The following is a 25,856-nucleotide window of genomic DNA, read 5'->3' as shown; positions in this document are numbered from 1 at the left end:
AATATTTGAGCCATTGAATTGATCCCTTTCTGCTGCTAGGTCTCCTCTCACACTACTACATAGGCTTTCATTTCACCAATAGACCTTCTTGGTTCTCCCCCAAGGCCTTTGCCTCAGCCTTCACCATCCTTGGAGAGATCTGGAAGTAAAGATCCTCCGTGCCTGGCGGTCTCCATCACTGGATAGTCCCTGGTTCCTTGAAGAGCCCTTGGCACACAGCAGGTGGTCAATAACTGTTACTAAGCAGGTGAAGATAAACCAATCATGTCCCAGCAGAATTCTTTGTCTGTCTGTTGTTTGTACCACGTACATTAGAGACAATATAAGTGACAGCTGGAGATTCAGCTGAAGATTTACTGCTTCTGATTCATGCTTTACTCATGCATGTGATTATCTTCAAGGAACATGGTTTGCAATTGCACCCACTACGGAACCATCAGTTGTGAAAATGACCTTCTCGTACCTGATCAGTTGCTTAGAGCTTTCATTCTTCTTTCTTAAAAAGAAAACCCAAACTTGGGGACAACAGGTCTGGCTCATCTCCCAGGTTTTCTTACTACCACAGCTGGTAACCTAGTTCTGGTCGCTGAGGAGCAGGTCAGGTGAAGGTTCAAGAATGCTATGGACTTCTTGATACGAAGGTGGACTCAGCTGCTGCATGTCTTGACCTTTGACCAGTGTCCCTAGCTGTCTGGAACAAAGCCAAGATGCTGGATGAGGAATTCTCCCCAGTAGCAGTTAGCACTCGGCCCACATCCCTTGACACTCATTCCTGTGTTCACGGTAGGCCTCCCCGACAGCTCCTGTGTTGGCCGAGCTTTGATTGGCTGCATGAGCATGCTCGGCCCATCTATAGATACTGGAAATGATCCTACACCTCAACTGGCAGGTGAGGGTTAGTAGATAAATGGCCCAGCTCCTGGCCTAGTTAGGACAACTCTGAAGTATGAACTATACCGCTGAGGCCCCCAGCGGGGTTGAGCAGCTGTCCCTCACAGCAGCGACTTATTCATGCCTTCTCTTCCCTGTCTCACGTCCTCAACTAGTCGACCACTACTTCTGGGCAGACGCCTTGCATATGTCACAGGGACGGTTTCCGGAGAAGCTGACCTGACACCTTGTGTCCATGGTGCTGAGTCATCTCTAGAAGATGAAGAGATATGTAGGAGTGCGAGTCCTTGACAACTGCCTGGACTCGTGGCTCATTAAGAAAAACACCCTTTACTTGGTGATCATAATTGGGTTTCTATGGCATGAAACTAAATGCAACTCCGAGAACTCTGGAAACGTTTTTTTCTTGGCTTTTGTGATGAAATTGCTTGGTATAGTTTTTCTATCTACAGTCGAACATCTATCTACCTTATGGCTCAGTAGGAGCATGCAAATAAAGTATACAGGACTCTTACCTCAAGGACGGGTCACTTATAGGGTATAAAGTGAGCCATTTCAGAGGCAGGAAGAGAATCCCACCACCACCAAGAAAGAAGAGTCAGGAACGAAGCATGTGGAGAGGTAGCAGACAGGCAGCACTGAGACCATGTGATGGAGCAACGGGCTTCCAGGCCCAAGGAAGGTGTAAAGTTGAGCGCCTTCGGCAGGATGGCTTGCAGAGTGGCATACCCTTTGGGCATTTATTGAAGCTAAAGAAGCTTTGTAACACTGGTCTGAGTAGAGCAGTGGCCAAGGGACTCCATGCTTGAGGCTGAGGACCAGAGAGATGTGGTTGCAAGCTTGGCTGAGAAGAGGTACTGGGCAAAAGAATTATATCCTTAATGTTTCTGATCAGGACTTTAATGTTAGCTTCCCCATTGATTCTCCATAATGTGTATTGGTTTTGAGTTCTACGGGACTATTGCTATGGATTGTGACAAAGGAGTGCTGTGGGACAGTTGGTGTCAGTGTAAAGGAAGTTGGAGGGTGGCAGGATGTCTGACCTCTGCCTTATGAGAATCAATCTTGGGCTGGGATGTCATTTGATTCTCATTCCCCCTCTGTGGTTGGAGGACGTCAGACACGGCGCTCGGGCTGTTTCCCCACATAAGAATGCAAGTAGTCATCAGTTGGACATGAGTGCTAACGAAGATGACAACCCCGGCTCCGTTGTTGTTAGTTTGCTTACAAGTTGCTGTGTTCAATCTTCATGTGAATTTTGGAACTTTGGTGGCACAGCAGTTCGCTGGACTGCATTGCAAAGTTGGGGGTTGGACCCACCAGCTGCCCCGTGGAAGATGTGGTAGTCTGCTGCTGGGGAAAGTATTTGCTTTAGGAAAAATAAAGCCTTTTATTCTGCCTTGGTCACTGTGAGCTAGCATCGACTTGATGGCAGTGGGGTTGGTTTAGATGGTGACTATTTTCCTAAGACTTGTCTTCTTCATTGGCTGAGCACCCTCTGGTGTTCCTCAAGGTAGGTCACCCAAGCTTGTGTTGAAAAATCGGATCAGCTCCATTTTCCTCAAGCCCAGATATCCGTTTTCATGACTAGCGGAGCAGTCACTACTGTACGTCGTGTTTTGTTCCTGGGATGTTGCTAGTTGCTGGTGAGTGGGCCCCAGCTCATGGCAGGCAGCTTGATGGGTAAAGGATGAAATGTTGGCTTGTCGTGCCTCTTCCTCCAGGCTATTGCTATGCTTAGGTCCATTGAAGCCGCCATCATAAGAGGCAGGGCCTAGGCTTTCATTCTAAGGAGTCTGTGGTCTCGGCAAGTCATGGTCACGCCTCTCGCCTGCGTCTCTGCCTCCGTCTCGACTCTGTGCTTTTCCTATTTCCCATCATGACTGCCGTGCCTAGGACACTGCAGTCCTTCATTTCTACCACAGCAACTCCCTACTCCTGTCAGAGTCCACAATTTAAACATTAATCAGATGCTCTCCTACCACCAGGCCACTTGTCAGTCTGTTGCTTTTGTCAGGAATGTTTTACTTTAGAAGGGAGCCAAAGGAGGACAGTCCACTACTACCGGTTTATTGTGGGAAGGGACTTCATGTTAGCATGGCTTACACATAAAACAAAAATTTGGATGCTTAATATTTATAAAATTTAAATGGATAGCCATGGTGGAATCCAAGTCAAATTCATATTTACTGTTGTTTAAAATCATTAGCATCAAATTCTACCACACAAAAATACATCTTCTACAGAATACTTCCAACAAGTAGAAAATACATCATTGAACATTTATTACATTCAAGTATGACATTTTTTATAAAGGACAATACATGGTGAGACTTTATTAAAGTGATGACTATTTAAATGCCCTCTGACCCACACCAAACAACCCTCATTCATTTTTCTGAAATGTGTTAATGACAATATAGGAGTTTAGGCTTCAGGCTGCGCATCTTCAACTTCCCTAGCCTAAATAAGAAAAGACTGTTTTCTCACTAGTGACTGCGCAAACACGACACCCTCCCAATACAACTGCTGGTATAGCACCAGTGACCAGCTGAACTCTAGAAAGCAAGGATGTGTTCCAGTGCCGCTCCGGGTCCCAGGAGTGAAAAGGCTGATCTAGGTTGAAACTGGAACCCCTATATGGTGCAGGTTGGGCGAAAGGGGCTCAGGGTGGCTGGAAGAGTGAAGGGATGGCAGTGTGCAGCAGCAGATATCACTCTGATCCTAAAATACAAGTCTTTGGGGGTCTTCCCCGCCCCCCAAAAAAGCCAGGAGCCCTCTTACCACACCCATTCTAGGTAGCAACTTCCCCAAGATCTAGAGGTTGGTGGGGAATGAGATGCTTCCCAGTACTTACTCAAGAATCGGCTAACCTACCAGATGCAACTGGGTTATCAGCTCAACAGAGGCCCTGCTATCTGATTTCAGCTGGTAAGGAATCTATAGAGATTGTCTATAAGAATGCTAATACTTGGTATATTTATTTCGCAAAACTACCATTTCATTGCACATAGATAGTAAGGTTCACTGAATCAAGATATAGATAAAATTTATCTAAGCGAGGTGACAACAGAACTATTTTATGTACATTTTTAAAAAGGCATTCTTTACTAACTGTAAAATCCAGTGAGACAAAAGGATAATTACATATCATTATTAAAAGGTTTTAGACTATATTTTAAGTTCATAAGGTTAAGGATATTACAAAATGATAATATAAGTTATTAGTTATATATGAAGAGTATATGATTAGATACAAAAAGAATATTAATCATGGTTTCTTCCTTAAGAGTAGCTTTAGAAAGAAACACCAACTGATTAACTTTTGACCTACTCCTCTGCATACACGGCACCATAATCTACATAGCTTAGCAACAGTAAACCAGTTACTATGTTTCTAAAATTTACCCAGGATATAAAGAAGTAGCTTATAATTATTGAGTATTGTGCAAACTATTTTCAATATGCCCTCTATTTTTTCCAAAAATCCTGTTTCCTATGACTTTGATCATTAAATATGTCTATCTTAGAGTCCTGAATCCTAAATAGCCACTATGAGGACATAAGGGGTAAAACTACACAATGCAATGCGATAAGGTAAATTCTAAGAAGTGATTTCAAACTGGCTATCATAAAACGGGATTGGAGGTACTATTTGAAGATCTGAGAGATAGTCAGGGGATACTGACAAAGGATTGAATTTTAATATTTTAAAGAGAAATATTGATGGAAGTATTCTACATGCCAAAGTATATTCAAGAGCCCTTGCTCTCACAGCCAAATGTATATAAACACGCTTTCTTAAAGAAACCCAGGTCTATGAGGCAAGGCAAGCTTTGGCTAAATGACTGGTAGCTTTTGTTTGGCACTGGAGGTTTCTATGGAAACAGCCCGAGAGACAGAAAAGCAGCATTAGCATCTTTATCCAATGTGATGGATTGAATTTTGTCACCCACACTTGAAACCTCCCCACTCCCCAACATGTACAGCAAATCCTAACCTCTGTTTGTGCTAATAATCCAGTTTGGCAATGGGTTATCTTTGTTATGCCAATGAGGCCGGATTAGTGTTGGGTGTATTTTGAGTCAATCTCTTTTGAAATATAAGAAAGACTAAACAACCAAGTTAGCAAGCAGCATGGGGGAAGGCTGATGCCAAGTCACAGGGGTATCTCTAAGGAACAAGGAACTACGCTGAAGAGCCTAGGACCTGCCCTCAGAGCTGACAGAAGGAAGCCTATTTCCAGAGCTGGAGGCCTCAATTCAGACTTCTAACCTCCTATCCAGGAGAGAATGAATTTGTTAAAAAACTCAAAAACCAAACTCACTGCCATCAAGTCGATGCTGACAAATAGATACCCTATAGGAGGGGGTAAAGAATGCTCCTAACACTTCATGTGAGTAGAAAGCCCCTGCTGGGTTTGAACTTTGGACCTTGTGGTTAGCAGACCAGCTGATAACCACTATGCCACCAGAGTTCTTCTTTGTTAAAGCTACCAATTTATGGTATCTCTGTTACAGCAGCACTAGGTAACTAAGATACGTGTAATGCCAACTGACAAAACTCCACATTCATGCTATGCAGAGCAGGTTATTTTGTGACAAGCCTAGAGAAAGTCTTGAGTTTTATTTGGTCGCACTTGGAATTTCCGCCTTCCTCCATTTGAAACCTTAAATTAAAATCGTGATAATATCTCTTCCTAAAACATCCCTCTGGATCCTCAAATTCATGTAATGCTTGAATGATCAGAAGCCAAATGAAAAGACATGAGCATCAAATGGCGCTTCATCGCCAAGTTCTCAAAACTAGACGGCATAAAGCTGACGACATTACTCTGAAGAGCAATTTGCAGTTACATCAGCTCTCAGGCAGGCAGGCAGGAAATGCTATCTCAAGTGTTTATTACATCCAGCTGAAAAAAATGGCATCTTCCATGATTTCTCGTTATGTTTAGAAGGTGGTGGCCGGCCGCTAACCATAGGCTGGGCAGCTTGCACCTACCAGCCTGCTCTGTGGGAGAAAGATGTGGCCGTTCGCTTACAAAAGGGTTTAAAGCCTGGGAAACCCTGGGGGCAGTTTCACCCTTCTCAAGGGCATGAGAGTCAGAATCTACGTGATAGCAACCAAGGGTTAACACACCACATACCATTATCTAATCTTATTTCAGGTAGTGACCTCTCAGAAATGCCACAGGAGCAGCCCGGCCCCAGAATCCTGAAACAAAGGTACAAAATCATAAAACCGACCCCAAGTACTGAATACAAACGAATCAAGACAAGGCGCCTGTAAGCTGGAGCACCAAGGGTGAGAATGTACACAAGGGAATAAAGAGGGATCCACGCCCGAGCTTTTCTCCGGGATGGCTTCCCAAATACAGTACTTAAAAAAAAAGGAAAGGCCTGAGAAACTGTCAAGATCCATGATTCATCAGACACACAATGTGACAACGTTCCTTAACCTAAAGCTTCTAAAGACATTTTTCCTTAGGAACACACCGTTCACTTTGCCAGATGAGAAATAATGCCTCCTGAGGTTAAACAGACAGGATATGCCCCTGCCAGAGGACCAATTCACCCACGGAGAGTAGTTCACTTACGAGCAGATAGCTGTCTGATGTCTGAACAAACAGCCGCATGCTCCCTCAGATAGCACAGCTAAAACACACCGCACATCTATGTCTTATAGTGTGGATGTGGATCCTAAATCACACAGAAGAGCTCGGTCCTTTCTCTAACAGGGGACAAGGCGTCTCAGGGTGGGTTTTCTTGAAGAAGTTAGTGTCAGAGGCACTTTGGACAGCATCTGACACACGTTCCTCACTTTTCCGAGGCCTCAGGAGCACTGTCCCACCTAACCTAGGGAAGACTCCTGCCGACAAGACAGTGGGCAGTTTTCCTCTCCTGTTCCCCCTCAGGCTCACTGAAATCTCAATGCGTGTCATTTATTCAGGCCTCACTAAGATGCTGGATGAGAAAAATGCTGCGCTTTCACAATGATTTTGGCATGTCGTGTCCTGAAGTGCTATGAGTGGGGAAAACCCCATTTATCTTTTGGTAAAAATGTTTCTTCCCTCCTAGAAATAGGGTCCTTTTCTGAGATCTCTCGTTTGTTTGTAGAAATTGGCACTGTTCAGAGCTGGCAGCTTTCATATGCTTCCTCTTTGCAGTTTGAGTTCGATTCGGCAGATCCCACATCGTCAGAAGGACTGAGATGGCTGCTGTCTTGAGAATCAGTTCCAATACTTTTCGTCTCCGACTGAAGGTGGACAGAGACCTGAACCGCTATCTCTTGGCCCTGCTCATTCAGAGAGCCATCATCCGAATCTCCTCCTGGTGAATTACTCCGCCCCATCTCTGGGCTGACGACATAGATGCCGCCCTGAGCATCCAAGGCGGGCCTCTCTTTAATTCTTTCTCCCATGTCGTCAGGGTCATCCACTCGCACGGCTTCGAACATCTCCTCCACAAAAGCTCGGCAGTTTAGAATGAGAGGTGGCAGAGGGACACTTCTCGCCAGTTCTTCGATGTAACGAGCAAACTCCATGGTCTTAAATTGGGTGACCTTGGCAAGCTCCAGAGTCTTGGCTGAGGTGATGATGGGGATGCGTTTTGCAATCTCAAAGGCCTTCTGAAGTTTCTCAGCCCCTTCCGTTCGGAAGAACTCATTGATGGCCTTCTCAGTCTTGCGAAGATGGCTACTCATCATGCAGAGCCGCGTGACGTTCAGGATGAGCGTGATTGTGAAGGCAATCAGGCAAACAATCATGTAGTAGATGCTCATGTCTCCCGAGGTGAAGATAACACGCAGGGTGACAGAGTAGGAGGCATGGGTCGGGGAGGTGACGAAACACGTGTAGAGCCCACGGTCACCAAAGGCCACGCTGGTGATATTCAGGAAGTTATCAGAAACCAACCATTTTCCACCTGATAATGCAACAGAAATTCACAGCAATTACAACAGGAGTACTGTTACTAATGCCGATTATTCCATGAAAGCACTTTAACGCAACTGTTAGGATAATTTACCTGTCCTGGAACTTAAAAGTAAATCAAGCTCTTTCTTTTAGGCACTAAGGATTATCACAGCTTCCTGTTCACTGCCCCAGAGTGAAAATCGCTTCAGAGAAGATAACGACGAATGACTAATCTTTTAAAAAACATGTATGTGTTTGTGTGTATATCTATACCACCGTCTCTACCTATACACGTGCATCCACTAGCAGAATGTGTATCAAAAAAAACAACAACAACTGATTATTTCTGGGGGGACAGGTTTGGAGTAATTTTACTTTTCTTCTTTTTATTCAAGTGTGTTCCTTAACTTTCCATAAAAAACTTATAAAACAAGAAATGAAAGCATTTTTATTTTAATTTAGCAATTTAGCCTTTCAACCAGTAGCTGGCTAACTTGGCATGCCTTACAGGTTAGTTTGCTTTGATAGGGACTTGTTGATACCAATCTTGACTTTCTGGCAAGAGTTAATTGACCAAAAGTCAAAAGATGTTTCTCAGAAGTCAGGATAAGGAATAGCTTGACAAAGAGAATAAAGCTACCCTTAAGATAGCTGTGTTTCTGCTCAGAACCCAAGACATGCTGCCTCTCTCCAATACCCAAAGGCATCTTCATCTTCATTCATGAAACACACACATCAAAGCGAACAAGTGGATAAACAGCAAAGTGCCCTGGGCCACCTCTCTGACACAATATCCGTTACCAACTCGGCTCTTTTGGAACAATGGACTCTCTAGGGTGTGGGTGAGCGCCAGTGAGAGCAGCTGCTGTCCCAGGGAGACTGGGTGACTGCTTGTGAAGCACTGGCCACGTGTCTAACCTTTAAGGGCTCTTTAATTCTAAGGTCTAGATTATTTTAGAGGCACACACATTAATAATCACTCTGCATGGTGGCCATTTATATTCTTATCACATTTATCCAAATCCTTTATTTCTAAGAACCATCACTTCACTAATGCAAAAAGGAAATATGGAGTATGAATATTATTCCTATGCTCCTGTTCTACGAACCTGAAGCTGTGAAAATGATATCCAACGAATCCAAGTATTATGAACTACAGACTCCATTATCAGCCACTGCACTACAATCACTAGCTAGACTCCTTGCTCCCTTGCTGATACTAGCTGAAGATTGATGAACCTTACTCTAGACGGACATGCTCTTTAAACTCCTCTCGCTAGTCATAACATTTTATACAATTTTCCCAGAGCTGCTGCTGAAAGCATCAATGATAAATGTTAGTGGTTTTCAAAGGAAAGGCAAAACAGGAAAAATGAAGCTGCCATTCCACATGGTTGCTCTTGTCCTAACCTGTGGTTTTGTTTATTTACCAGCTGTTTATACTGATCACATTAATTGGGTAATTGAAATCTTAAGATATGTTTAGATGTTCTACAGCCAATGAGATAAAAGTTTAGTTCTGTGGAGTCCAAAGGTGGAACCCTAAATCATGCTCAAAATATACATTCTGGACACTAAGAGTAGACTCTGATTTAAGATGTCTATATTTTTAACTAGTTGATGGGAACCTCTGATCTACCCTGGTCTTTGATATCCATTTCATACATTGCCACAATAGCATAGGTGTGAAAAAGCAGATTAGAACAGTGTGCTGAAACAGGGTGAATGAATGTGTGAAAAGGAACGATGTGTAAACAGGCCTGGGTGAGATGAGTAAGAAACAAGGTGGCATTATTGATCCACAGCTCAATTGCTATTGAGTCCATACAACTCAGAGCCACCCCACATGCCACAGAGTAGAACTAGACCCCAGGGTTGTCTTGGCCACACTGTTGATGGAAGTGGATGGCCTGGCTCTTTTTCCGAGGCACTACCCGGTGAGTTCAGATCCCCAGCCTTCAGCTTAGTAGCTAGGCGTGAACTATTTGTGATGTAACTTAATGGTTATGTATCTGGTGAGTGAGTGGTAGGGAAAGAATGACTTCATGTATGGGCTGGGGGAGGGCAAGTTTTGTTCACCATTTCCAAATGCTATGACAGCTGGTTTGTAGGTTCACCGAGAAGTGATGGACGAGGAGACTCATCATCATTTCAATGCAGTTTCGGCAATATTTTTCAGAGTGGCATTAAAAACCAGCTGCATTGGAGTTCTGAGTGCTTGCTATATGACGGGGCTTCAAAAAGTTTGTGGGGAAAATTCCATTATATTTTCTTTCCATTTTTGAAGCTCCTTGTAAATACAGGTTCTTCAATCGGAAACTTCAGTGTGGGGACTGGAGCTCTGCATTGTGACGGATACATCTTATGCATTGTCTTAGTCATAAAAGTCACAAGCTGAGAATTCATGCTTTGGAGTGCTCCTGCCTTGGGATTGTCTCAAAGGCCAACAATTCAAACTCACCTTAACTGGTTTTACAGAAAAGAGAAGAGGTGATATTCTAAAATAATGCTGTCCATCAGAAATAAAATGGAAGTACCCAAGCAAGTCACACAGTTAATAAAACCTTCTAAGAAGCATCTTTAGAGAAAACAAAAGTAAGTGGAATCACTTTCAGTGTTACTTAACCCAACATTCAAAAGTAGCCACTATTAAAGATTATCACCGAGTTTTCCATACCCTTTCACTATGCTACAGCTTTGATTGAATCCAGTTTGTATTTTACATTAGCTGCATATCTCAATTTGGACTAACAACTTTTCAAGTGCTCAATAATCAAAAGTCTACTAAATTTCACAAGGACCCATTTTGGACTTCATAGCAAAGATCACACTAAATAAACTCTTAGTGTTTTAACTGAACTTTAGAGAGATCTTGGTTTTCTTTATTCTGGGTTTACTTAAGCTTAGGCCAGTTCACAGTAATTCTTACTCTGTTCTTCTAAGGAATTCAAACTCTTCTATCCCCTGGTGACCACGTATTGTTTGTAGAAGGCTAAAATGTTCAGTGTATGTTTCCAGAGGAAAAGCCATCTGTGTCTTCTTTTGTTTTCCATCCATAAAAACAATAAATACCCTTTATATCTCAAAGGGTTCAATGATCTTTCTAACCAAAAATTATACGGGGCCATTTCTGAAAGTGCAGCTTGGAGGGAACCCAGAATTTAATCTGATCTCACTGGCTTTTCATAGTGACTTCTTCTGAGAGCCTTTACCTCAGAAGAATGCATCAAACGTATCTTTCTTACAAAAAGCTAGGTAATACAATCGTGTGGGTCAAGATGTGATCATAGGCCCCCAGAAGCGAAGCCAAATAGAAACCTGTGAAAAAGAGGACCTTGGACACATTGTTTTGGTGATTTGAAGATTGAGACACTGTTTTCAAAGGAATTATGGTGGACTCAAGAATACAGTTGATTCCGAGTCATGACAATTCCCGATAGGGTTTCTGAGACTACATCTTTACAAGCACAGACAGCTTCATCTGTCTACTGTGGAGTGGCTGATGGTTTTGAACCACCAACCTTGAGGTTAGCAGTCCAGAACCCAGACCACATAGTGAAAAGGGTCTACAGAATTCCTCCTCAATGCTCTTTTGATTCTTGGCGGGGAGGGGGGGTTACAAGTTTCCCGCATGGATCTACTCTCATTTAAAACACATCCTGGAATTTCTCCAACATTCGTAAAAACTCTTATCAGAGTGAAAAGCCAAACACACTGGCTTACGTCTACCCCACTTGCCTCGAGCTGTCTTTTTGTAGGGCCATCGCACTGTCCACGCGTGCTCGACGCTAGAGGCAGGTGCTCTGGGAGTGAGCTGTGCACTCTCTGCATGCTAGATGCAGCCAGCTAGGTGCATTCTCCCCCTAGGGAGAACGGAACCAACACAGCAGGAGGAAGGAAAACAGCTTCCTGTCATCATGAGAACACCTTTGCATTTACAACCATGCTTAGCATTTGTCTTCTATTGGTTATGGAATTGTAATTGCTGAGAGGCTGGACACTAAGACTTTGAACTTTTCCCTTGGGCACCTCTTTGAGGTTTCTTATGGAGTAGATCCTAAAGTCAAGAAGGCAGCACTAGCAGGAAATGAATGAGCCTGACTAACCACCTCTGGCACAATGACCTCAAGGGGAGCCCTGACGCTGCCATGGCTAAGAGTTCAGCTGCTAATGGGATGCTTGGTTGGAACCAACCAGCCACTCTTTTGGGGAAAAGCCTTGGTGATCTGCTCCCTTACAGAAATCAATCTCAGAAACTCTAGGGTAGAGCTCGGTCTTACAGTTACGGTGAGCGGGATGTGACTTGTTGGAAGAAAACAACAACAACAATTCAGTCACCTCTGTCTCCATCATCCAGTCGCTGTCCTTTTGAGTTGTACCAAAGGACGTCTTCATGGTGGCTGACTGTGAGAAGACACTCGATTGACACACTCGCCCCCTCTTTGGCTATGATGACATCATCACCCGAGTTGGAACCTGCTGAGAGTTCAAAGCTTGGGAGAAACGATGCATTGGAAGAAGTGTGGTTTGCTTCCAGTGGGGCCCTTTGGTGGAAGTCTACATCTCCCCCCACAAAAGCAGCTCGCACAATAACACTCATGAGTGAAGTGAAAAAGCAACAGTGTGAATTCATGGGAAAATGGAAAAAACTGCAGTTTCCTGAAAAATTGGTAGATCCAGGTGCACTTTGAAGTCTTCACCACTGAAAGATGTGCAGAGTCCAACCTAGAAGAGAGCCAGACATAAAGTTTAACTGACCAAGACTCATAATGGGGTGCAAGTGTGTCTGCTCTACCAATGAATGGATGTGAAACTGATGGGGGTAATTGATGCTGACATCAGGGAGTGATAAAGAGAACACTAACTGGAATCTCAGAGCCATAGGAGAAGGAGCACAGAATCGGAAAACGGCAGACTAGATTCTGTTCCTCTCTCTGCTACTAACAAGCTGTATGACCTTGGCAAGTTGCATCCTCTCGGGGCTCTGTTTTCTCATCTGTCAAGTGAGGGATGGGAGGAGATCATCTCTAAGGGCTCTTTTAGTTCCGAAATGCTATGATTCTATTTCACTCTGACAAATCCCATGCAGCAAGGAGCCAATTCCGGCTAAAATATTTAGCTTAATGATCTTTTATTTCAACCTGTACCATTACCATCTGTTGTTATATCAATAATGTAAATCAACTGGTACCTCATAATCATAACCATGCAGCTCAAATTTGAGTAATTCAAGTATATAGATATAAATAATGTAGGAGTATTTGAGATTTTTTAAACACTAGAAAGGAAATTGCACTTATTGCAATTCATAAATAGAAATTATTGACTCTCAAGGCTACAGAACCTCCCTCTTGGCAAGAATGTTAGTCAAAGTAATTTTGTTTTAATAGTTTCTTCAATACCAAGTGACAAAATACCGAATATATTTACCAGTTTATAAGACTATCTAATTTCCAGTTCAAAGTCTGTAAGATTAGTTAAGGGAGGAATTGACATGTTAAGTATCTAGCTGGTGGAAATGCAAATACAAAGCTACAGGGGAAGAGTGTCAGACAACTGAAAGGAAGACAAAACATCATGAATAAAATACAAAACACCATCCCCAGCCTGTTTATAAGATTATGACCATCTTCCTGGTAATTTGATTCCACTTTTAAATCATTGACTCTCAAAGGAAAATTTCAACTTCTATTTCAATAAAGCATGGAATGAAATGCCTAATTTTATTTCTAGTAAAGACTCAAGACAATTAGTTTGGGAAATGACATTCACTCTCCCTTATACTTACGTGAAGGCAACTTGATCATAGACGATAAAAAGCAATGGATCATTATATTTTCTCATTAAATTCCTTAAAGTCTGAATTACAGTAAGTTGTAAATGTCATTTAATTTTCATTAGTATTTGAACGGATGTTTGACTGAGGACAATAAATAATTCTCTAAGTCTTTAAAATTTTAAGGGTGGACTATTTAGAATAAAGCAAAAAACTTTAGACTTTGGTGGTTATGCATGATAAATTAGGCACATGTCTTCTCCAGTTCTTCCCAAACCCCACGAAAGTGACACTGAACGACACACAGATTCTAAGCATTGGGGAGAATTTTAGAAATGATATGATCTAGCTTGTTGAGTTCACCGTGACTTGTTCCTTAAAACAAGGCTGTAAGTTAAATTACCAGCAGAATCCAGATTAGAACCTTGTCTCTCCTTTTAAAAGGAGAAGGGATAGTAGGTGGAATAATATTGGTTGAATGACTGCCATACAGTAGGCACTGTGCTTGGGGCTTGACATGTGTAAATCCCACAGTTCCTTTTCACTCTACGAGAAACAACTGGAGGACATGATTCTAGACGAGTTTTCAATGGTGCTGTTTGAGTGTGCTGGAAAAGTGCTCCAGTGCACCTCAGATCCAGTGAATCAGAACCTCTAGGTTTGGGTCCTGGACTTTATGGTTTTTAGCTCCCTGGGTGATTCTGGCAGTGGGTCTGTGGACTGGCATACAGGAGCCACCAACAGTACTTATTTCCTTTACAACCCCTCTCCCTAACAGCAGTCCAGATTTTGTGGATAGATTCAATTATGAGAAACTCATCACTCACATTCCAGTCTGTACTAGGCCTCTCATAAATGGAGGGTAACAGACATTCAGAGTACTAACTCTGGAGCCAGAATTTCTGGATTGAAGCTCTTAATGTGCCTTGGAACATTTGTTAATGATTGATTCTGGAACTCAATCCCCTTAGCTGTAAAACGGGCGATCTTAGGAAGGACCTCGGTGGTGCAATAGTTAAGCACCCAGCTTGCTACTGGAATGGTGGAGAGCTGGAACCCACTAGTGGATCTGCAGGAGAAAACACCCAGCCATCTGCCCCTGTAAAAATGACAACCCTAGAAACCCTGGGGGTCAGTGCCACTGGCCTACAGGGTCACAGTCAACTCGATGGCACAGATCCTCACCGTCCTCATAGGACTACTCCGAGGTCTGCATGATCGTATATGCAAAGCACAGCCTAACAAGAGAAATCACTGAGCAAGTTGTATTTTTGTTACTGATGGTTCTTTCAGAAATTGTGCTAATGTCTACACCTGTGCCTATCCCTGATAGCTAAGCCATTATTTAAGACAAAACTTTTACTCAGATTAACATGCAATCATGTAAAATGCTGGGCGTGGGTGGGGGTGAAGCATGAGCACACCACTATGGAATTAAATGCTTTGATTTTAAAGTTAACTTTTAAAAAATTACAAATATATATTCTGTAATAATATGGATTAAATAAGTACCACAAACTGAACTTGGATCCCAACCGTGACCTGTTACATTATTTTAATCTATTCTGAATTTTCGGTAGGGAATCTTTGTTCGGATCTATCCAGCCTATGCCTCCCTTTTGGGGGCTCGCCCTTATCTGCTCAGGTGCAAGAGTCAACCCACTGGCGGTCCGAGCTCATCTGAATTGTGGTCCTTGGCGTTTGGAAGCGAGACACTGTAGGCTAATGGCCGCAGAGGAAAAGAAGACATCTAGGGGCCGGAGGCACCTGGTGTGAGCGATATATGGAGAAGCAGAGAGAAATAACAGTGGTGAGAGGAAAGGGTGGTAGAGAAGAGACAAGGAGGAGAAGGGAGGACGGGGAAAGGGGCACAAACAGGCCACCCGGAGTCTATTTCCTAACTCCCACAGAACTTGTTCTCCCCAAGGAATAAACATCCTTGTTTGATTTAAAAGTCCAATCAGAAAAATGAAGACTGAATATAAAAGCAAAACTATGGGTGGGGCAAAAATGAGCAAAAGTGACTGAAGTGAGGCGAGTGACTGAATCCCCCCCAGCCATCTCTAGTTCCTCTCCTCCAAGCACACCACAGCGTGGCAAGCATAATGCCCTAGGTGGCCAAGATGAATGGTTTCTGTTCCATAGGTCGCTCTGAGAACCTTCGAGATGGGAGTCTAGAAGGACAAACGGCACACCCATCCCTTGAACTGCTCTCAGCTCTTAGGTGGCAGAAAGAGCCGGGCCTCAAGCTGGCAGAGCAAGAACTCCCTTTAAGTCCTTCCGCGTCTAGTCCGTCACGGCAGGTCCATCATACTCATACCATGGGCACGCTAAACACAAGGGATTTCCATGTGAGCTGCTAACTTACTAAAAAACAATCCCTTGTGGCTAAGAGGCTAAACCGCTGTGAGAGAAAGCACTGGCAAAGGCGAGGGTGAGAGCAAGAAAGAGTGGGGACAAAATGCCCTTGGGATTGAGGTTGTCCTTGACATGTCACCTTAGACTATGCTACATCTTGTGACTAAAGTCAGAGAAAGTGAGCTTGTGATGCGTAATATAAACTGCATGGGCAAACATCTCAGACTGCTGATTTGTTAGAACAACGTGTTCTTGTATTGAGGGAGGGTATGAACAGAGGTCTGAAGTCCATCCCCTACCTCAGTGTATTGATGGATACACTGTATTGATGGATAAATAGATGTACACCACTATGTTTGCACTTCTATGCATTGCTTTGCTTCTTAGGTCCTTCCTCTGTTTCTTTACCTTCCTCCTGCCCCTTTATTTCTGCCTCTTGGGACCTCCTCTTAGCTAGTTTGCTGTTGCTCCGACACCCTACCCCGCCCAACCCCAAGCTCGATCCCTATCTCCTCCTTGTTTTGACTCCAACACTCCAGTTGTTCCCCTCTCCATGGCGCTGCCTGCTCACCTCCCCCTTCCCCACCACCCTCATTCCCCAGGACTGTTGGTCCCACTGCTCTCTCCTTGGGCATGCCTCCAATGCCTATCCTGTACAGGTAGGCACACCAACTATGACATAGTTCAAATAGATAAAAAACCAAAAAAGAGAGAGAAGAAATATATAAAAATCCAGGGTCTATTCTTTGGCCTTCATGACTGTCCAGGAGCTGCCCCGCCCAGTCTGCAGCCCCTTCTTGGGGGCTCCTCAGGGACTTTGTAGCTCTGCCTTGCTCCAGCTGCTGGTCTGGTATGCTCCCTTCTTGGTTCATTCTGCTGTCGGGGTTCAGACTGCACTACTTTCCCCATCATGTGACCCCAGAAATGTCATCTGTTGCAGTCTGCTCTAGTAAGGGGACAATGTGACATGAGCTGTTTTTGGCTGCCCAGTCAGTCCTTTCTGTGTCCCATTAGCTCCTCGCAGGGATGTCCTCCCCCTCTCCCCCAGGCCTGGTATGCCAGTGTGGGGTCCATCCCAGCTCCCTTTTTCTCTTCCTCTCTCAAGGTCTGCTTCCATGTGGGTGTGGCATGCTGGCCCCTCTCCCCAACCTGTAGGTTCAGTTCTGCTCTCTGCCACACCCATTTGGAGGGAGGAGTCAGTTTGGCCTCTGGTTGGGGTCAGCCCTGTAGCTCTCTGTGGCCACGCTGTCCTCCTGGTTTGGTGCACCGTGGTGGGGCCTGCATGCCACTCCTGATTCTGTGGAGACGAGACCAGTGCTCTCCCCCTGGGTGGAAGCAAATAAACTGCATAAGCACTGACATTTACTCATTCTGGTCAATGACTTTAAAACAGCTCAGCTACACTGGGACCTTTCCTGCACCAGATGATGTACCAGGTGCTACAAAGGCTAATTAAGCGAAGTAGGACACTGCCCCCAGTGTTCAGGCATTTACAAACCATACTGGAAAGTCGGGGTAGAAACACGAGGGAGCTTGAAAAGGTTTGTGAACGAATTCCATGATCTTTTAATTCCATTTTTCCACCACCTTTCTGAAGCCCCCTTGTTTAGGACTTCGTGTGCAGAGTGAGAGGGCTGAGAAGTCTATCGGTGCTGTGTGGGAAAAGGGAGGCTCTAGAATCTCAGGAATGTAACTCAGTGGGCTTCCCCTCGATAATGCCAGGCCTGCTAGTCTCAAAGCAGCACCTGACCTCTGAAGCACAAGAATAAGGCTTTCAAGAAACTCAAGGTGCTACTTGGCTGTCAATAGTTAAAAAAGGCTATGCTATGTTTCTGGAGGAAGTTGCTCAGAAGAATTCTGCATTACCTTTATTGACATGAATAAGAACAGATAATTGTATTCAAGACTAATCCAAGTCCCTTTTCATCTGTCAGAGGGGGTAGAATGTAAGCTTTGCTAGGATCATGAATAATCAGAAATGCAGATGATTTTACTTTAGAGAACCATTCTGAATATTGACTAAATTATTGAAAAGAGAGAAGACCCCCCCCCCCCCCAACTGTCATCCCTAACAGACTGCTTTGTTGCTGTTCCTGCCAACTTCTGACTGGAGATATATTTCCATTCCGTTCCAATTCTCAACCGAAGTAAACAAGGAAGTAATGTGGCTTATTTCTGTGCTGGTGGCTCAGTAATAAGCTGGCTGAAGAAACGGTTGTTTGCAGAAATAGTTCCGGAATAACTCACTCTGGGTTGGGGTGGGGAATTAATGCCCAGATGGTATTTTTTTTTCTCTCCAGTTACAGTGAAATATTAATTGCTTCATTCTCCCTAATTAAGTGTATTCTGGACTGTATTTACAGCTCATCCACTATCTCTGCCTGCACTACACTCTTGGAACACAGAGGCATTTCCCCACGGCGGGCATACAAATAAGCAATCTGCATTTATTATCTTCCCTGGATGTCTGTTTTACCCAGGATTGTTTCAGTTATACCTGTCATTTCATTAATGCCAGAGCACTTGCCCAATAGCTCCTGGATACAAATGATAAAGACCTCAGTGTGACAGGTTTAGATTTATGATAGTCTCATTCAAGCTTTTTTCTATTTTTTTTCCTGTGTACAATCTAAAAAACCTCAGACTCAGCACGACTACATGGAGTTCCTCATTCTTGCTCTCTGACAACTCAGACGACAGCCACCATTTCCCCAGTCTTGCACAATCAACATGCTCAGATCATCTTCATGATTTGGTGGTTAGAGGCCTGGGCTCTGGAGCTGAGTGCCTGAACCCCCCGTGTGATATGGTGAGCTTTTTGATGGATTAATTTCCACATCCGTGGAACAGGGACCACTGGAATCTACTCCTAGAGAACTGTGGAGGCCAGACTACGATTTGAGAATGTATATTATGAAAAGAAACAAACAAAACAGAGAATGTATATTATGGACAGCGAGATCACTAATAGATCTTAAAAGTTGCCGTGATTTGCTTGGCTTTGTGCTTAGACTAATTTGAGAGGGTCAGTGTTTGTGACCTATCAGACATCTTTAGAAAGGATAATGACCTAGGGCAGGGGTTTTGCATGCTGCTAAGTTGACTTTGATTCATAGTGACCTTATGGGACAGAGTAGAACTGCCCTGTAGGGTTTCCTGTGCTGAAATTGTTACAGGAGTAGATTGTCAGGTCGAATCTCTCATGAAGCAGCTTGTGGGTTTGGACCTCCAATTATTTCTAGGTTAGCTGCCAAGTGCTTAACCAATACAGCACCAAGGTTCCTGAGAGCAGGATACCCAACCAACCCAACCCACTGTTAGCAAATGGAGTCCAACTCATAGCAACCCTATATACGTGTCCAAGACCATAAATCCTTAAGGGGGCAGACAACCTCATCTTTATCCCTTGGAATGGCTGTTGGGTTTGAACCACTGACCTTGGGATTAGTAGCCCAACACTTACCCAACAGCCCCAACAGGGCTTCAGAGCAGGGATAATAGAACTTAATTTCACTACCTTGGTTCATCTAATCCTAACAACCACAAAATTCTTAGACCTAGGCCAGTCCTTTTAGGTACCTGGGTACACCAGCCCTTTAACTTCTAAATGTGTCTCTCCAATTTATCACAAACACTAAGCCTACCAAATTAGTCAAAATGCAAATCCAAGGAAGTCATGGCAATTTTGAAATCTATTAGTGATTGCCCACTGCTCATAACATACATTCCAAATTCCAGCCTGGCCTCCCTAGGCCGTCAGGAGTTGACACTGGTGGTAAAGCAGAAGAGCTGGGGGCCAGTAATGCCTGCTCTGCGTAATACCTGCTGAGGGAGAGACCGGGCTGAGGAGTTAAGGATGATCATTAGTTGCACTTCTGTAACTAATTAGTTAGGACCTCATCTGGATGCTGACATGATTATTATTCAAAAAGATCTGGTTCCAGTGGTTCCCTTTGCTTGAAACTTTCTACTATTACCAACCAATATCATACTGTGGAAATTCTAACCCTCTACACCATTCAACTGTTCATTTCCCTTTATTCAAGAAGCCTTCTCACCTACCTCTTCGCTCCACACTCTTATTGTGGATCAGTTTCTTTGCTCATCAGTCACCTAGTACACTGAGGGTATTATTAGATGCATCACACTTTTTCTCTTCAACCAATCTTGTATCTTTTCAAGAGCTGGCAAGCTGACAGTGTCGAAAAACCATCTGTCCTTGGCCTAGGGCCACAGTCTGGGGCAATTTGACACCCATCAGCTTGACAGCCAGAAAGGTGCCAGTTGAAACTTTTTTCCTTTTGCTAATTTAAACTTTCCAGACTGGAGTCCCAGGCAAAAGGGATAGCTAGAATGAGAACTTTCAGGTGAAAAGTGTAATTGCAACTTTAAAATGGTTAATAGAGCAATCTGAAGAAACACAGCCTTTTACATTTTAGTGGGCAGAATACTAGATTGGAGAATTTGATCTACCCTAGTAGCGTAGTTAGTGGTTATGAGTTGGGCTGCTAACTGCAAGGTCAGCAGTTCAAAACCAACAGCTGCTCAGAGAGAGAAAGATGAGGCTTTCTACTTCTGTAAAGATTTAGCTCAGAAACCCACAGGGGCAGCACTACTCTGTCCATAGGTAATTTAGACGCAGTGAGAAGCAAGGATGACACTTTGAGGACTAAGGTTTGCCTGGCCCAAGCCACGGTATTTTCATTTTGCCTCACATGCATGTGAAAGCAGGGCACTGAATAAAGAAGACCAAAGAAGGACCAGTGTATTTGAATCATGTGCTGGTGAAGATACTGAAAGTACCACGGACTGCCAAAAGAACAAACACTCTGTTTTGGAAGAAGTATAATCAGAATGCTCCTTAGAGGCAAAGATGTTGAGATTCCATCTCACATACTCTGGATATGTTGTCAGGGGAGACCAGACCCTGGAGAAGGACATCATGCTCAGTCAAGTGGTGGGGCAGTGAAAAAGAGGAAGGCCCTGGACAAGATGGATTGCCACAGTGGCTGCAACAATGGCTGAAACATAGGAACAACTGTGAGGATGGCATAAGGCGGGGCAGTGTTTTGTTCTGTTGTATATAGGATTACTGGTAATGTAGTGGCTACACGTTGGGCTGCAGCCCCAAAGGTGAGCAGTTCAAAACCACCAGCAGCTCTGCGGGGCAAAGATGGGACTTTCTACTTCCGTAAACAGCTAGTCACAGAGACTCACAAGGGCAGTTCTACCCTGTCCTATAGGGTCATAAGGAGTCTGCATCAACTGGATGGCAGTGAGTTTGGTTTAGTTTATGAGTTGGCACCAACTGCATGGCACCTAAAAATAACAACAGGGCGGAATCGTAGACATTTTTAACACAACAATTTTTAATTACTTACAAATCAAGTCTATATCTATTGTCAAGACAATATAAAACAGAAACCAAACTCAACTGTCATAGTCAGTTCCAGTTCCTTGTGACCCTGCAGGACAGGGCAGAACCATCTTGTGGGTTTCTGGTACTGCAACTCTTTATGGGAGTGGAGACCTCACCTTTCTCCTGTGCAGCAGCTGGCAGTTTCAAACTGCCGACCTTGCAGTTAGTAGCCCAACATGTAACCACATAAATCCCTAAGGCAGGGGTCCTCAAACTTTTAAAACAGAGGCCAGTTCACTGTCCCTCAGACCCGTTGGAGGCCCAGACTATAGTTTTTGGAAAAAAAAAAAAAAACTATGAAGAAATTCCTAAACTATGAAGAACACTGCACATATCTTATTTTGAAGTAAAAAAACGAACGGAACAAAAACACCCGGTGGGCTGGATAAATGTCCTCAGCAGGCTGCATGTGGCCTGTGGGCCATAGTTTGAGAACGCCCACCCTGACGAATCTCTGAGACGGCTTTACGATTATTTTCATAATACACCTGGATATCATTTTCCCTTTTCTCTCAGGAGCCCTGAGGACCCAGTGGGCTGCTAAGCACAGGTCAGTAGTTAGAACCCACAAGCAGTTTTTGGGGAGAAAGATGTAACTTTCTGTTCCCATTAAGATTAGAAACCCAGAGGCAGCTCTGCTCTGTTCTACAGGATCACTATGCGTCATAACTGACTGGGTGCCAATGAGATTTTTCTTCACTCTTATTCTCATACGACATAGGAGTAATTCTATAAGATGAGTGACATTACAAGAGACTGGATATAGAAAGAGTTGTGACTCTCCTATTAAGCTAGACTTTAGAGAGGTTTGTAAAAATACAAAATGCCATTCTGAAATTTTCTCTGTCCTGGAGACTATTCTTTATGAAATTCAATTTTATTTTAACATGTCATAAATTAACTATAATTAGTAAGTAAATATATTTTTAAAGTTCCCAGTTTTGATTTCTAAAAGGTAAATATGATAAAACACACAGAAACAAAAACTATTTAAGGTTTTAAAAGAATAAAGGCACAGTAGAATAGTGGGCAATGTTATGATGGAGCTGCAATTCTTGTCATAATATGGATGAACCTGGAGGCATTATGCTGAGTGAAATACAGTAATTACAAAAGGACAAATACTGTATGAGGCCACTATTGTAAAAGTCAAGAAAAGGCTTTCATATTATATATCTATATCTAAAAAGTTTGAGAATTGCTGGCATAATTAAGAGGTACATTTAAAAATGAGAAAATCAAAACTTGGTGCAATGGACTAACGGATCATGAGTACGTCAGTCTTCACTACTCTGAGGCCAAATGACCTAGATTGCGCGTGGTTACCATAATACCACCAATGGCTCTGCAAGGGGTTGTATGATATGGTCCTGGATGGAGCAGGACAAAAACACACACCAGTTGAAAGCATAAAAAAGACCAGGCCTACTCACTGAATGGAAGCTGGTGGAACCCCAAGGACTTCAGTTACTCTTGAGGTCTGGAAATGATTTGGGGTCGATTTTCAAGCCAACGAAAGTTACTCTGGTATCACTGTGGGTTATTTGTTAGACTCTAACCATAAGTTCAGCTGTTTGAAACCACCAATCGCTCCACAAAGGCAGACCTATCCTGTCTCATAAGGGGACCATGAGTTGGAATTAACTGGATGGTGGTGAGATACAGGAACACTAACATCAGTAAGGCATGCATACCCTAGCATAATCACCACTTGAGATCGAAAGGGCAGTATGTACCCAAGGACGTAGTTCACAGGGTTAGGAAAGAAGGATGAATGGAAATTCAAAACAAAGGGAGGAACTAAGAAAGGAGATGCTGCCATGTGGCGGCTGCAATCAATGAGGTGAAAAAACAAATGCATGATTGGTTGACTGGAAAACAGATCATCTCTTCAACCAATTCACAATAAAGTTTTTTTAAAAGAAAGACAGTAAAGTGAATCACCAAGATTCCATATTTATATCCTAATTTTTGTTCACTTTCCATCCCAAAGAACAATTTTCTCGGATTTTCTGTTTAATGGAAGGTTCCTAGCACAATAGGTTATCAGTTGGGCTACTAACCCAAAGGTCAGCAGGTAGAAATCACTAATCACTCCAAGAGAAAGATGAGGCTTTCTACTTCTGTAAAGATTCAGTCTTGAGAAACCACAGGGTGGTTCTACTCTGTCCTTTAGGGCCACTACTATGAGTTGAACTGAATTGATGGCAGTGGTTTTTTTTTTTTTTTTTTTAGCACATCAGAATGATAATCCCCAGAGCATTATATGGTATACTTAAATCCAAACTTAAAATCCTCTTAAAGAGCATATTGCTTCCTTTCTGGGACTGATGTTCACACCATAAAATGAAAACCAAAACCAAACTCACTGCCATCGAACATGACGACCCCTGTGGGTTTCCTGACTGTAAGTGTTCAATGAAGGTGTCTCCAATATGCCTTTCTGGCTTTGCTAGGCTAGGCTTTGTGTGCTCACACAGCTTAGAGACCCCTGAAGAAATGTACTCTTCTGACGAGGGCTCAGGAGTATCCTTTAAATTAGAAATCACAGCACGTCATTTTTCTGCTTGTTGTTGCCTCGTGTCCTGGACTCAAGGTGAAATGGCAGAACTTCTCGGCGTTTCCAAGGCTGTAATCTTTACACTAGCAGGTCACCAGGCCTTTTCTCCCCTGAAACAACTGGTGGGTTCAAAGAATTGCACCTTTTGGTTGTTTTAGGGTATAAGAGACCCAATCTCAAATATAGTTTAATGAGAACATTTATTAAGTCTTAAGTGGGCTAAAGACACATCATCGGGATGAGTGAGACCATGAGCACGAGTCCAAAATGGCATCAGAGAATTTACAGTCAGAAATCTAGTTAACCTCCTCCCAGGGGGATGAACAGCAGAAGAGTGGGTGAAGAGAGACAGCGGTCAGTGTAAGACATGAAAAAAACCAAATTTATTAAGTATCAAGAGTTCATGAGGGAGGGGAGGAGGGGAAGGGAATGAGCTGATACCAAGGGCTCAAGTAGAAAAACATTTTGAAAATGATGATGGCAACAGACGTACAAATGTGCTTGACACAATGGATGGAGTGTGATACCTGTAAGAGATCCCAATAAATGATTTAAGAAAGAAAAAGAAAGAAACCAGATGACAAAGTGCATTGGCAAAAAAAAGAGTAAAAGAAAGCTGGTTAAATCATCACAAATTCATGATAACAATAGTTACAGGTGGAACTATAGAATTGGGAAGAGGACCATAATTGGGACATATACAAGATTGCTCCAGGGTCTCTGGGCCAAGGCTGTCAGGGCAGGGCTCATAGGAGGTGACTCATGACTATTCGACCCCCTTCAGTACAATCCTTCCAGGACATATTCAGGGAAGCCACTAAAAGCAACTACCTCTCTCTGGGATGGCAGGAGAGGGAGGGAGGCAGTCCACTCAACTTGAGGGCAAGACTACCTACACCCTTGGTTCACACTCACTGCCACCGAGTTGATTCCAACTCAACTCACTCATATCGACCCCCTGTGGGTTTTCCAAGACGTTAACTGTTTACAGTAGCAGAAAGCCCAGGCTTTCTCCTAGAGCTGCTGGTGAGTTCGAACTGTCTACCTTGCTGATTGCAGCCCAACGCATAACCACAATACTACTAGGGAATTCGATGGAAGCTGAATTCACATGGGGGTTGTGCAAAAGGCCTACGTGTTTTCACTAGTATCCAAATCCTTCCGCAAATCAAGTGTTCGGAATTTAAGCTCTAATACAAGGTTAGCATTTGCTGTTCCCTCTCGGAGAATGCGCTTCTCCGGATCTTCATGTGACTGACTTCTTCATTTCCTTCTGCCCCTTCACCCTGCGTAGTTTTCTCTAAAGCGCTTAGGTTTATTTGTTGTTTATGTCCTATGGCTTCCTACTAAAATGCTAGCTCCTGGGTACTTTAGAGAAACAAATTCACAGCAACTCATGTATAAGAGAGAATTTTATACAAAGGGTAAGTGTGCATCAAGAAAACATCCCAACCCAGTGCTGCCCAAGCCCTAAGTCCAACATTAACCCATTAACCCAGGACCGGGGTCCTGGTCTATCTAGTTCAACAGTGTTCCCAACGCTCGGGTGCTGCCTGGAAGGTAGCTGGCGCTCCGCAAATGCTCGAGAACCGAGCCCTAGCGACGCAGACCAGACCTCCTCAGGACAGCCCACAGGTAGCCTCTCCCCTCGGCCCCCCACCCCTGGACTTGAACCCGCAGCTTCAGCATCCCCAGCCATCCGCTCAGAGCTGTCTGGGACCCAAACCCGCACTCACCTTACCGACTCCAAGCTCCTTCCGGAGTGGGGTGGAGGGGCGGGGCGGGAGCGGCGGCTCGACCCGGAAGGACTGAGGGCAGGCGTGGCTGTGTCGGCGCGGACGGAGTGCTTCCGGGGCAGTCGGAGCGGCCCGGCGGCGGCGGCGGCGGCGGCGGCGGTGAGGGCGGAGGCTCGCTGGGCGTGGGGCGGCCGTGAGGAGGA

The 25,856-nt window shown here is 43.9% G+C and overlaps 2 protein-coding genes across 4 annotated transcripts in view; one reads left to right on the top strand and one right to left on the bottom strand.

Annotated features, from left to right (window-relative positions):
- Positions 1 to 3,159: 3,159 nt before the first annotated feature.
- On the bottom strand, positions 3,160 to 25,800 carry MFAP3 (microfibril associated protein 3). Its single transcript, XM_075541865.1, has 3 exons — positions 25,654 to 25,800; positions 12,143 to 12,529; positions 3,160 to 7,814 (listed from the first exon to the last, which is right to left on the bottom strand). The coding sequence occupies exons 2-3, from the start codon at positions 12,435 to 12,437 to the stop codon at positions 7,021 to 7,023; spliced, it is 1,089 nt and encodes a 362-aa protein (XP_075397980.1). The 5' UTR covers positions 12,438 to 12,529; positions 25,654 to 25,800; the 3' UTR covers positions 3,160 to 7,020.
- Positions 25,729 to 25,856, top strand: part of FAM114A2 (family with sequence similarity 114 member A2) — a 35,579-nt gene continuing 35,451 nt past the window's right edge. The window contains exon 1 of one of the 3 annotated variants that reach the window (XM_075541862.1): positions 25,729 to 25,809. The gene's annotated coding sequence lies outside the window, so the exon portion shown is untranslated. Of the gene's footprint in view, positions 25,813 to 25,856 lie in introns of all 3 variants that reach the window. The other 2 variants (XM_075541861.1, XM_075541863.1) reach the window with 2 other exon arrangements.

This window comes from Tenrec ecaudatus, chromosome 2, assembly GCF_050624435.1.
Source record: "Tenrec ecaudatus isolate mTenEca1 chromosome 2, mTenEca1.hap1, whole genome shotgun sequence".
In the NCBI taxonomy this organism is placed as follows: Eukaryota; Metazoa; Chordata; class Mammalia; order Afrosoricida; family Tenrecidae; genus Tenrec; species Tenrec ecaudatus.
Note: the sequence above shows the minus strand (reverse complement) of the source record. Positions and strands in the feature narration are given on the sequence as shown.